The following is a 13,359-nucleotide window of genomic DNA, read 5'->3' on the forward strand; positions in this document are numbered from 1 at the left end:
AGTTTTGTGAACATAGCATTTGGGTCAGAGAGCAGAGGAAGACCAAGTGATTTCGACAAGAATTTATGCAAGTAATTCTTTGAGTTGAAGACCAGTCAACAGACAAGAGTAGTAGAATGGTTTATTTCTATTCACTGAAAAAGTACAGCCCAGTTGCAGCCCGAAGGCCGAATTGTCAGGCTTGTTTACAAACAAAGTCATATCATCATACTACCTCAAATACATACTAAAATGTAAACGGTCAACTTATTTATCACACATACATACATTATTATAGTCAGCGATATCATAGATAAAAATTTGAGAACACGTTAAAACTCACTCTACAAATTGACAGGCAAATGGCTAAAATCGACAATAACATTGTAGGACATTAAAAATTATTCTAAGAGATTATGGAAGGCAGAACACGAAAACAGAACAATCCAAATCATACAGTATAAAACCTGATATATTTCTACCACACAGTGGTAGCTACCTCGCTACCTCTCACATGAGACGTTCCTGTCAGGCTTCTGAATTCTGTCCGTTATTTTGTACACACACATCATAGATCCACAGGGTTGCCCATTAATACTGTGTTCTGCAGCCTTGTATAACACAGACCCTAACCCTATCCCTATCCCTAACCCTAACTCTAACCCTAACCCCCAACCATCCTACCTGCAGATCCAAAGTGTCCTGATAGGTGATAGGCAGAGGTTTGGGCAGTGGTGCGACTGCGGGGTAGTCGGGCAGCATGCTCATCAGGTCTGCGATCTGTCGGATCACGATGCTGAAGGCCCGCGCCAGGGAACTGGCCGTGGTGGAGACGGTCTGGGAGGAGCTGGTATCCGTGGAGACGGACGTGGAGGGCGTGGTGGTGACGGTGGTTGTGCGACGCAGCGTGGAAGGGTCAATGTAGATCAGTCCACCTTGAGCTGAGGGGGGAGAAACAATGTTTACATTCAGTGTTGTTCCAAAGATTTAAATTTAAAATTTGATCCATACAACAGCATCTGATTCATATTTCCTAAAAAAGGTGCAGATAAAATTTGTCTGTTGCAGGTAATTTTCAAATTTACCTGCAACAGTGCAAGTATGCAGAAAAAGGATTTTGAGCCCTGCTACTATGAACATAATAGGGCTCGAAATACTGGGTGGAGCACCCAAATTTGGAGCTGTGCACCCAAGTTTTTTCTGTGCACCAGTGTAGCCAAATATTTTCGTAAGTATATGTATGTAGATATTACAATGTAAATGTATACTATCAAACAGCATATTCTTAACTTCTATGTGTCACAAAAAAATAAAATCGTAATTTGTTGTAATACATTTCTTTGGAAATGAAACATATTTTTTGCTGACATTCTACTTATTCTATTCTATTTGGTGCACCCAAAATTTTGGTTTTTGTGCACCCAATTTTTAGGTTGGATGCACCCAAAAATGAATCTCGAGCTCAGACATAAATAGTTTGCTATCCCTCCTTACAAGTACACATGTAGCTGTAGCAGGAGTAGAACTGGTGGTAGCTGGGGTCTGAATGGTGCAGGTAAAATTTGTCTACAGGTAAAATTTGTCTGGTGCAGGTAACTTCTAATGTTACAAGTAACAGTGCAGGTATGCAGAAAAAATATTTCAAGTCTTGCTACTACAAATATATGTAGAATAGTTAGCTATCCCTCCTTACAAGTAGCAGTAGCAGGAGTAGAACTGGTAGTAGCCGGTGTCCGCGGGGGCGGCTGTCTCACCGCCCACTGCAGCGCCGTCGGAGCCTGGGACGTGTTGTTGCCATGGTTACCGGGCGTGGTGACCCTCTCCAGCTGTTCGTCGGGCAGCTCGTTAGCGATGCTGTTGTTCTCCTCTTCATTCTCGCTCTCCTCGCTCTCTTCTTCATCCTGATTGGACGAGGAGTCTTCCTCCGAGAAGTATGCTGCAACGCTTCCGGCACCTTAAAGGAGACAAAAGTTAATGTTTTTCTTCCTTAGGCCACACCAATTTAATTTGTTGGTACACAGATTCGACCGCTTCATTTTTTATCTGATTTGCAAAAAAAAAAAATGTATCAGCCTCTGAATAAAACGTCTGGTTCAGGTCATTGACCTTATTTGTTTGAAGAGAAAGAAGAAAAAGAGCAAAAACACTATGTTTTCCTTCTGAAAAGATAAACAAAAAAAAACAGTCGTACCTGTCTCAGACCCGGCTGTTGCTGCCGTAACGACGCTGCGCCTGCCGCTGGCGTTGTCCTGGTTGCTATGGTTACTCTCACTGTCACTCTCACTTTCAGCCAGCAGGTCCAGGTCCATGTCACTTTCATTTCCAGCTAGAGTAAAAATTGGAGTGTTTTCATGTATAGTAATGTACAAAACTGGTGTGTTACGCCTTAAAGCAATTTAACAGCTATGCAAATTAAATAAAAAAATCTCTACCATGTACAACCCTATTCCAAGTGTTTTGACCAATCAGATGGCTGACCATCGTCATCATGGTTATCATGTTTTATTGACCAATGAGAAGGCTGACCTTCGTCGTCATGGTGATCCTCTGCCCTGCTCTCCCCGTGCTGCTCCTCGGCGTGGTCCATCTGCTGGTCACCATGGGGACTGGAGTCGTCATGACGATCCTCCTCACCAACCACACCCTCTACTACCTCAACCTGAAACATACATTTTAAAAATTGATTATGAGTGGAAAATGTGCAGTTCTAGTCCAAATGTGTGATAAATGAAGCCGACTACTAAATGTTCTTAACAAACCAGATCTGAGATTCCTAGGTTTTCATACATGTAATACCCTAAGCTATGAAGTGACACCACTTGAATTTAAAGGAAGGAAAGTAATGCTGCAGTTCATTCTATGAGCATTTTGCAGTTGATTCTGAATTTTTTTTTTGCAAGTCAGAAAAAATGAAGCGGGTGAATCCGTTAACTAAGAAATTTAATTGGTGTGGCCTTAACAAAAAAAAGGGAAAGATTTACACTTCTTATCCTGAATATGCTAGTGGTTTCATGAGAAATATGAATGAAGCAAGTTTTTTCCCCACTACAAATCATTCCATACAAGAAAATTGATTGGATAGCTAAAAATTAAAACAAACACATTTTCAGCACCATGGACATGTAAAACCCTCCATTTGTAGAAGATGTTAACTGAAAGCACAGAAGTACACCTACTCCTAGTGGAGGTAATATACCAAAGGCTTTAAATCTTCCTCCATTAGGTTTAAGTTACATTAAGGTAACTCATTAAAAAATGCTCATACCTCTTCTACATCTGCCACCACCACGTCATGCTCCTCTTCCTCCCGCTCCCTCGAGCGATCTGATTGGCTGGTTCCCTGGGGCTGGCGCGAGTATGACACCTGAGACACACGTGGGGGGTCTGCAGATGACGGCCGCGGGGGCAGCGGCTCCACGTTAAACAGCTCTTCACTTCCCTAAAATGGCAGTTAAAAATTCAAAATTTGAATTACTTGAATGCAAAGCCCAATAACCAATGAAAAGGCTTGTGAAATTTGTGCAGCCAATCAAATAAGAACAAAGATCTGTACTGACCAATGGGGAAGGAGCTTTCCTCACCTGGACTGCATCAATGTTGGCACTGACCAATGAGAAGGGGGCAGTGGGTCGTACCACTCCCATGCGGACGGGGGTGATGAGGGACTCGGCGGTTTGGCACAGTTCTTCGATAGCGAGGTTGATGAGGGCTTGGAACGCGTGACGACATTTCATCAGTGGTTGGGATGGCAGCGAGCTGGAAAAAAAATTAGAATTAAAATTAATTTTTTACATCCACATATATGGTGACAGGAGTCTAAATCCCTCCTACTATAAAATTGCAACATGATATAACCCAACACTAGTTACCATTGGTGACAGACCTCTGGTTCAGGTCATTGACCAGGTCAGTGTTTGGAACAGAAGAAACAGAGCAAAAACAATACGTTTTCCTTCAGTAAACGTAATAGTAGAACCACACTCGGTACCTTTTCTTTTTGCCCGGCGTCATGCCAACGCTGAGCACGACGAACACGCGAGCCACGGAGCGGATGAACCGGCGCGAGATCTTGGTGGCCTCCTCCTTCCGTCCCGCCACGGCGTCGTTCTGTAGCTCACGAATCAACGTGCTCAGCAGGGTGTCCAACATCTGTGGGAGTAGTATAGGGTGGGAGTTTAAATTACGTCACTTCAGGTGGACACAGTCGTGAACATGACAGGCATATTTGGCTATGCATGGATGGTGTGCAGCACCAAGGACAGGTTATGTATGAATGGTGTTCAGCACCAAGGACAGGTTATGTATGAATGGTGTTCAGTACCAAGGACAGAATCTGTAGCTCTATGTGCTCAGCACAGTGTCCAACTAACATCTGAGGGAGTAGTATGTGGTGGGAGTTAAGACAACACAACTTCAGGTGGACAGAGTCAGGATTATGGCAGGAAAACTTGGGCTCTGAATCTTTTTTATCTCTGCAATTTGCAACTCTGTATATGGTGGGAGTTCAGATAATAAAATTCAGGTGGGCAACATTTTACTATGATGTGAGTGATTGATTACTGAGTAAGTGAGTGATTACTTCCAACACAGATGAACTTTCATGAAATACCTACCTCCACGCTACATTTCACCAGCAGACAGTGAGTAAAGCTGTCCAGTTTGTTGGTACCGCTCTGTTGGTCCAGGTAGACCTGTTCCTCCGGCAGCAGGTCAGGAATGGGCGAGCGACGGTCCCGTCCCGGACACTCACTGGTGATCATGGCCTTCACCGCCTTCCAGTCCTGCAGGATCCGCTCCAGGGCCAGGCGACAGAACCGCGGCGGCTCAAGGTCATGGTCGGGCATGTCTGGGTCTGAAACAGCAGTCAATCAATTAAAACAGCTATCAAAACTAACCTAGTAACTAGAAAGGTAACCTTTGCAAAGCAAATGCATAATGTTTGCCTTCACATATGTTCTGCTCTGTTAATTCTTACTCAAGCACATTCATATATATGGTCAGACAGGAGTCTAAATCCTTCCTGCTATAAAATTGAAACATGTCATCGTGGTGACAGGTCATTGACCTTTTTTGTTTGGAGAAGAAGAAGAGGAAGAAGAAACAGAACAAAAACATGTTTTCCTTCTGTGAGCTTCAAGGTAAACATAATTAACCTATTTACTAATATACATGGTTTAAACATTTGACAGCAGCCAAAAGCCAATGGCTATTGTCTTGGTGAAAGAGAAAAAAAGTATGATGAACTAAGGGTATCAAAATTCATAAGTAGAGAAACAAACACATTCAAGCCTTTGGCCAAAGCAAGGTTTAGCTTATTAAAGAATTCTTCTCTTTGCAAGCCCACAGCAGTGGACCTACCTTCCTCACCGATGGGTTTGCGAGCGGCGGTTCTGGAGTCAGTTCTGCGCAGCGGGCGGTACTGGCGCTGTTCCACGATCTGTCTCGCAACGGTCTGAACCAGGAACAGCAGGACATTCTCTCCTCTGTAAAGGGAAAAATATTTGTTAAAAAACGAAATAAACAAAACATTGAAACAAATAAACATTTGCATATTGTGTAGTACCTTCACATGGTCTAGCCAAACAAGCTACTGTTCTGTCTTACCACTGTCCTGCCACTGGCTACATAATATAATCCAACACCACAGGGTGTCTGCTACAGCATCAGTTACCATAGTGACAGCCATCTGGTCCAGGTCATTGACCTTACTGGTTCGGAGAAGGAGAGGAAGAAGAGGAAACAGAGCAAAAAACAATAAATTTCCTTTTGCGAAGGTAAACATTAAAAAATGTGTCTGACCTGCTGTTGGGCTGAGTGACCAGGTCGGTGTCGTTGATGAGCCTGTTGAGGAGGTCCAGTCGTGACGTCTGCTGTCCTGCGATCAGTGCCTTACACTTACACTTCTCCCAGCAGTCACAGTATGCCGTGGGCGACGTGCGCTTCAGTCTGGGGAAAGATTGAAAAAATCAGCGATGTTATTACCGTAAACCTGATACACACACAGCAAAACTTGCCCGAGCTACCATCTCTAAATGCCAGCCATCTGTATCTGTATAGCCGGTATAACTGCCATTCGACATAACACACCAGCTTCACAGGCACACGGCGTGGCAGCAGCTGGCTACATTACACCAAACAACTTGTTACCTAACCTTTGAACATCTAACTCTAGACATTGTTTAAAGCTATCTAATGACAATGCCCCTACTGTACTTCGTGACAGCGAGTTCCACTGGCCATCTGGCCATAACGACCGGTTTTCTCGGTCCTGATTTTTTTCCCCACAAACGGAATCAAACAGAATTAAGAGAGAGGTACTTACTTGCAGTCATGTCCCTTGTGGCAGACCCTTGCACACTCCGTACAACAACACAGAGTCCCCACCAGTCCACATGTACGGCACTCAAAAATGTCCTGGGGAAAACAAAACATTAGAAGATGTACCATATGCAGAGGTGGTCTGTGTATCTGTATAGCTGGTATGACGACCCTTCGGCATAACACACCAGCTTCGCAGGCGGCGCAGCGGAAGCTGGCTACGTTACACTGAACGACTTGTTACACCCAACCTCTAGCTCTAAACCTCTAACATCTAACTCTACACATTGTTTAAAGCTATCTAATGTCAATGCCCCTACTGTACTTGGTGACAGCGAGTTCCACACTGCGATAGTTCTAGGAAAGAATGAGTTTTGAACACCTCAATCCTTGGTAACTTGATTACACAATGGTCGCTTGCTCACCTGGTTGATATGCTCAGCACCTGTCCAGGTGAAGCTGCAGGTGTCGTTACAGCACAGCACGTGTAGCGGGGAGTCGTCCAGGTTAGAGCCAGGTGGGTAGATCATACTCATGGCCAGCTCATTGTCCATACCATCCTAAGGAAAAATATATGTCTCATTCTTTTGACAAATATCTATATAAACAAACACACATTCAACAAAAAGTGAGCTACTCTTGGGAATTTTTGAGATGCACTCTGTCTCTTCATCAACCCAGTATCTCATTCTTCCAACCCTTTAAAGTGGCATATGAAACATGGCTGACAGCTGCATTTCCAGCTTTTAAACTCACTCATAAGGTGTGATATTTTGGCACCTCCACTTCCTAACTGGCACTTATTTGCAATGGAGTTGCCCTAATTCAACTTACCATACTTTTGTTGGTAAATGAATGACCAGAAAATTAAAAAATTTGTAAACGTGTACCTTGTTGTCCTTGCCTGCCACCCTCTGTGCAGTGTCCAGTATAGCCAGTGCTGCAGAGTAGGCTCTTCCACTTACTGCTGCCATGAACGGGGTCTGACCCTGGGCATCCCTGTATAAACAATTGTGTTATTTCAAGCAACACATTTCTATTGTAGCATTACGAAAACTGTGCCAGATGTCTTCATGATGAAATCTGTTGCAAGATGACTTATTCATTATCGTGAACAAATAATTTGCGGACTTGTAGTTCCGCGAATATGGCCATTTTCTCAGACCGCAAACTTTTGTTACCATGAATATAAAGACTTAGTGATTTACAGTACATTGTTTTTCACATGTTGTTTTGAAGATTCATTGTGATTTATTCAATAGATCAGTTATGTACAGAACAGAATGGGGCTATTTCCCACATTTTGAGGGGCAAATTGGAAATAACTGTGACTCACTTAGCGGAGAGAAGATCCACGAGATAGGGCTTCAGGACGGGCGTCTCACACAGCAGCGTCAGGATACACAGGGCATGGCCGCTCCTCTCCGCCGCGTCCGTGCTCGCTGGAAGTACGGTATTTTCATCAACGGAGCTCGCACACGAGTACGAACTAACAGAACCACAAGACCCCGTGAGCCCCCCAGCGGTCGCGGCATTCGTGGACAGACTGACATTGTCGTCCTCTGCAGGGGGTAGAGTCACGGGTTAGCTCGGGTAAATTACACCGACTTTAACCGTAAGGCCTAGGAAAAACAATGTTGTGTTTCCTGTTTCACTCTTGACAAAATCAGGGTCGGTAGGTAGGAATTTTTTTGTTTACCAAAGGAAAACATTTTGTTTTTGCTTAGTTTCCTCTTCTTCTCCAAACACAAAAGATCAATGACCTCAACCAGACAGTCTATCACCATGGTAACTTGTGTTGGGTTACATCATGTTGCAATTTTATAGCAGTTTTTCTAGGGATGGTCGGAAAACAGGAAACATAACATTTCTTTTCCTAGGCCTTAGTATTTGTGTTCTCTACAAAACCATTAGGCCACGCCAATTCCATTTGTTGGTTCTCAGAGGAGCATTTTGGGGTTAACAACCTGAATGGTTTATGTTTTTATTTCTTTTTGCAAATTAGAAAAAAATTGAGCAATTCTAGAAACAAGAATTGGTGTGGCCTTGTGAAACATTTCCCTGTTATTGCCCTTGCCTACCTGAGTTAGCAGACTCAAACAGGGGAGGGTCGGGCGGCCAGTTCAGGGTCGGGATGGGGTCACCGTCTTCCTGGGACGTCCCGCCGACAGCACGGGCCGCCGAGGTCGCTCGCCGCATCATCTCACGCAGGCTCATACTGCAGAATCATACAAATATCAGGTGAGAAATCTTAAATCCTACAGGTTCTGCAATGCTTAAAGATTTTTAAACTTTAGTCTGTGAATTGAAGTGAAGGACTTTTAATACAGATAATTAGGAGCAGGACTTCTTAGGACTTTTATACAGAGCATTAGGTGCAGGATTTGACACTCTTGATGTTTAGGATGTTGTAATTTAGTAATAGTTTATGTAATGTATATTTGTTGTGTGTATTTTTATATGTATCCAGGATTACCTGAAAAGCAGGCCAAATTGGCCTGAGTTGTAATTACTGGTTAAATAAATAAATTGAATTGAAAATTGAAAAAGAATAATCTTGCTACACCTTTGCTACGAATTTTATCTTCAACATCTCAAAAAATATTCATCACCAAGGTTCCAAGCTAGCTGTATTTTCTTATCTGCAAGGAGATTCTTATGTAATTGAACGGTACCCACTCTCCCTTTTTTCGTCTCAAGCAACTTTGAAGACTTCATGGAAAAAGCTACTCCTTCAGAATAAGATTGAAAAGCCGGAGGTCCCATGCATTTTGAGGAAAGTCACATCTTAAAGCCACACCTTGAACATGATGAAGATCCCACCACACTTATCTTAAAGAATCTTAAAGAGTAGGGATCCTTTCCAGTGTGACTGGATCAATTTTTACAGTCAGGTCTAATGCAACTGGTACAAAACTGGTGTGTTACAGGTGTTAATGGTGAACAAAACTAACAAACAAAGTACACTAGCTATAGCCCCTTACCTGCGTGTGCTTGTGCCTGTCCCCCCACTGCTGGACCCCCCGGTGGCTCCTGCCCCTGCCCCCCCTCCCCCTGAGCTGGAGGCTGCAGAGATGGCGTTGGCCAGGGCGTCCACCGCGTTACTGACAGCACTGATCCTGCTGGTGATGGACTCCCACTGAGCTGAGTTGGACGTTCCTGCTTCTGAAATTTAAAAATTATCTTGAGTTAACTTTGTACTAAAGTTTTTTGAGGCTGTAGGGGCAGTGGGCTGTTACTCCACTGTGTCTAGGGCAGAATGTCGGCAGAACGAAGTACTGTGCCTGATTTTCACAATCTCGTTGGATGTTTGGTCACCGTTGCATCAGAATTTTGCCTCTTGCAGGGGATATCTTCTCCGACATAACATTTGGGAACTACAGACAGGATGTTAACCTTTTATACAAGGATATATTTCGCGCAGGTGCAGTATCTTCTGCCGACGTGCTGTCTGGGGCTGTCTAGGGCTGGTTAGAGTGAGGAAACAGTCGGACACAACGTCTAGCCAGGAATGCCAGGGATTGAACCCAGGAACTCTCGATTTGGCAACACAGAATGGACATACAAAATGTATTTGCTACAATCTCTAAACTTTTGCATCACACTGTACATTTTGAACACAGCCAGTAGGCCAACTTTTCAAAACCTATCTACAGGTATTAAAAACAAAGTCTACCTGCAGACAGAAAGGATTCTTTAAAAATCTATCTATAGATATTGAAAACATAGTTCTCACCGTTGTTGCTGTTAGAGCTGTTGTTATCCTGGTTGGTCGTGGGGCAGCACATGGCGACACAGGCGTGGAACACGTTCCTGTTGCCATCACAACGCTCGCTCAGCACCTGCTGGATCGTGTTCTGGGTGTTGATGGAACCTGCCAGAGAAAAGGATTGGTTGGAGCTTACAGAGTTGTAAATTCTTACATTTTTTAATCTATCAGTGTAAATTCGTACATATAAAAATGTCCTACGTTTGAGTGTATGGACAAAATCCAATCGCATTAATGAATAAAGGAACGTGTATGAAAAAAATATTCTAAAGCTACATTACACCTACCTGTGTCTCTCTCCAGAGAGTACAGGAACTGTTTAACTGATTCATAGTCACAACGCAGAACATGGGGCATCAACAGCTGGGTCTGCATATGGGAGGACAAAAATACAGTATTTTAGACTTTCAGGAAAATACTAAGTCAAGCAATATCAAACATTAAGTGAATCTATCTGTCAAGAATATGCTGTACACTGAGTATAAAATCATTATCAATCAATCATCTACAGGCATCAGGTAACCTTTAAAAATTTGGGGCACAGCTCCAAATCTGGGTGCACAAAAGTGCATTATACACTCAGCATTTCAGCTATAGTACAAACATGAATAAACAAACTAAAGGCTCAAACAAACCTCAAATGCCAGTACCACGACCGCTGCTTTCTTCTTCAGTTCGGAGGCGCTGGGTAGGTCAATGAGAGACTGGATGCCCAGTCCGATACATCGCGCCGGGGGCAGGTCCAGCCAGACCGGGTCCCGGATCCCCTCGATGCAGTCCTTCGCTAGAGGATAGATGGCGCCGTTTCCATCTCTCAACAAGTTCACCACATCCTAAAAATTAAATTAAGAAAAACAATTAAAAAGAAGTCCACCACATCCTGAAATACAGTTGTTTATCATGTTGACTTTTACAGAAGGAAAACATATTGTTTTGTTCCATTTTTTCCTCTTCCGTTCCAAAGAAGTCAATGACCTGGACCAGACAGCTGTCACCATGGTGATTGGTGCTGTAGCAGACATTCTGTTCATTTAGATTACATTATGTAGCAAGTGGCAGTACAAATTTGGAGGGGCTGGTCACCATATTTATGAATGGGTTAAAGTAAGCGTAAACAGGACAGTAGCTTGTGAGGCTAGACAATATGAAGGGAAACATTATGTATCTGTTTTACAAAAAATATGCTACCTTTCCAGTTTCTATAAACTTTTTTTAGGAAAAGAAATTTTTTTTTTTATCACAACCTTTCAGAGTTGCCATCTTACCTGTCCTCCACTGTACAGAGTGATGGAGTTTTCAGCGTGACCGAGGAAAGCTGTGGCGTCTGTCGGGAACAGGCTCTCCTGTTCTGCCTTCCCCGTGCCGAGATCGTACACCAGGTACATCAGCCGCGATCCAACCTTCGCGATAACGTGCACGCCTGCTTGGAATGAGAAAAAGAGCAGGGGACATATTAATTTTCCAAAAAATGATTTGAAAATTCTTATTTGATGTAGAGAGACTTGTAGCCATGCATAGTTATCAACCAAGGATTGAGGTATTCAAAAACAAAGTTCCAATTGGAACTACTGGAGAGTGGAACTTTCTGCCACCAAGTACAGTAGGGGCATCATCACTAGAAAGCTTTAAACAATGTTTAGAGTTAAATGTGCAAAGGCTGGGCATAGCAAGTCGTTCGGTGTAATGTAGCTAGCTGCCTCTGTGCTGCGTGCCTGCAAAGCTGGTGTCTTTTTCGAGTGGTCATACCGGCTATACATAAATATTTTTCATTTCTTAACAGAACATATAATACCTCTGCTGTCCACGGTGACTGCCAGGATCTTGGCATTGTCCATGACGGGCAGCTTTTTGGGCATTCTCTGGAAACAGTCAGGCACCTTGGGCACTGCAGTGGGCTTCACAACCTGGGAGCGAGGACCAGGGCAAAATGGTACAGGCATTGATTACACTGGACAGCTATTACACATTGGTACAACATATTTGAGACACTTGCTTTAATCCATTGTATAAATAGCTCTTCATTATAAATAGCTCTCAAATTTTCTATGCAACTGTTCCTTTAAAATAATCTGTTCTATGTTGTCCTGATGATTGAAATTCACAAAAGTCAGAAACAAAGTCTAATTTATCTACAATAAAACAACTTTAACATCTAAGTAGCTAAAGGAAATACAGCCACGACAGGTAACATGAAGCTCACGGAACAAAGAGATGACAGTTAAATTTGAATGGACCAATGAGAAAGCAGACTCAATGTGGTTAAGCCAATAAAAAAGCAGCAAGTATTTGAACTTGCCTATGTGCAGCGTGAAAGCAGCCACGTTTTGAATCGGCCAATAAGAAAACTGCTAGTGTTTGCTGATGAAGGCAACCACATTTGAATGAGCCAATGACAGCACATAGCATGTTTGAATCGGCCAATGAGAGGTCAGCCAAATTTTGAATAAGCCAAAAATAAAACAGCTAGTTTTTGACAATGAGGGCAACCACATCTGAACAAGCCAATGACAGCACAGATCACGTTTGAATGGGCCAATGGGAAGGCAGGCAGATTTTGAATAAGCCAATGGAAGTACAGAGTGTAGATACCAGCATGGCTGTAGGAAAGTTCACCTGAAGCTCATCCTTCCTCAGTAGGCGACACTCCTGGAGCAGAGCGGCCGGGTCGTCGTGGCTCGTTGTCGGGCTGGGGTCGCGCTGATGAGGGAACCACACCGCTGCATACGCTCCGTCAATCTGAGGGATGAAATTAGAAAAAAACTGTCAAAAGACCATTGTAAAACAAATACAGGTCGGTACAATGCAGGACAATGTCACTTGGCATCTAGTTAAGATTTCTTACCTACAAGAAAGGAAAAAATAAGATAACTGATGTAGATGGCATGAAACTCCTGGACATTTTACTTGTTTACGTAATTTTCTTTTATCCATTGAAACAGATACAAAGAAATCTTTACTTATCCATAGCTTTAAGATTTTAAAGAATACATTTTTATAGTTTACCTTATTGAAACTTAAATGAAGTTCCTACTTACGTTACTGATACTAATGGTATACAATTAATCTTGCAAAACCTTGGCCTTACCTTCAGAACCTTCCCAACAGGCACTGATCTGACGTCCTCAATGAACACCACATCCTTCAGGGCCCAGCGTTCCTCGTTGGAGGCCTTACAGTCATCATCTTCCTTGGGTAGGACCAGAGGACGCTTCCGCTCTACAATACAGGAAACACAGTACATGTAGTTGTCTTTGTCAGAAGGGTACAAAATCTGTTTGCCTTCGTGTGGGTAG

At 43.1% G+C, this 13,359-nt stretch overlaps 1 protein-coding gene across 1 annotated transcript in view; it reads right to left on the bottom strand.

Moving 5' to 3' along the window:
* LOC109483121 (E3 ubiquitin-protein ligase UBR5-like) overlaps positions 1 to 13,359 on the bottom strand; it is a 29,508-nt gene that overhangs the window by 8,830 nt on the left and 7,319 nt on the right. Inside the window, exons 14-36 of the mRNA XM_019786117.1 lie at positions 13,152 to 13,282; positions 12,680 to 12,802; positions 11,859 to 11,970; positions 11,332 to 11,486; positions 10,702 to 10,899; positions 10,354 to 10,435; positions 10,034 to 10,171; positions 9,282 to 9,462; positions 8,379 to 8,515; positions 7,634 to 7,859; positions 7,188 to 7,296; positions 6,723 to 6,857; positions 6,302 to 6,393; positions 5,779 to 5,925; positions 5,338 to 5,462; positions 4,593 to 4,831; positions 3,968 to 4,128; positions 3,561 to 3,735; positions 3,245 to 3,418; positions 2,506 to 2,638; positions 2,171 to 2,305; positions 1,673 to 1,933; positions 664 to 920 (exon numbers count right to left, since the gene is read on the bottom strand). Of these exons, the coding sequence (XP_019641676.1) occupies positions 664 to 920; positions 1,673 to 1,933; positions 2,171 to 2,305; positions 2,506 to 2,638; positions 3,245 to 3,418; positions 3,561 to 3,735; positions 3,968 to 4,128; positions 4,593 to 4,831; positions 5,338 to 5,462; positions 5,779 to 5,925; positions 6,302 to 6,393; positions 6,723 to 6,857; positions 7,188 to 7,296; positions 7,634 to 7,859; positions 8,379 to 8,515; positions 9,282 to 9,462; positions 10,034 to 10,171; positions 10,354 to 10,435; positions 10,702 to 10,899; positions 11,332 to 11,486; positions 11,859 to 11,970; positions 12,680 to 12,802; positions 13,152 to 13,282 (3,626 nt within the window). The remainder of the gene's footprint in view (positions 1 to 663; positions 921 to 1,672; positions 1,934 to 2,170; positions 2,306 to 2,505; positions 2,639 to 3,244; positions 3,419 to 3,560; positions 3,736 to 3,967; positions 4,129 to 4,592; positions 4,832 to 5,337; positions 5,463 to 5,778; positions 5,926 to 6,301; positions 6,394 to 6,722; positions 6,858 to 7,187; positions 7,297 to 7,633; positions 7,860 to 8,378; positions 8,516 to 9,281; positions 9,463 to 10,033; positions 10,172 to 10,353; positions 10,436 to 10,701; positions 10,900 to 11,331; positions 11,487 to 11,858; positions 11,971 to 12,679; positions 12,803 to 13,151; positions 13,283 to 13,359) is intronic.

The sequence above is a fragment of the Branchiostoma belcheri genome, unplaced genomic scaffold (genome assembly GCF_001625305.1).
Source record: "Branchiostoma belcheri isolate BF01 breed outbred unplaced genomic scaffold, Haploidv18h27 scaffold62, whole genome shotgun sequence".
Taxonomy (NCBI): Eukaryota; Metazoa; Chordata; class Leptocardii; order Amphioxiformes; family Branchiostomatidae; genus Branchiostoma; species Branchiostoma belcheri.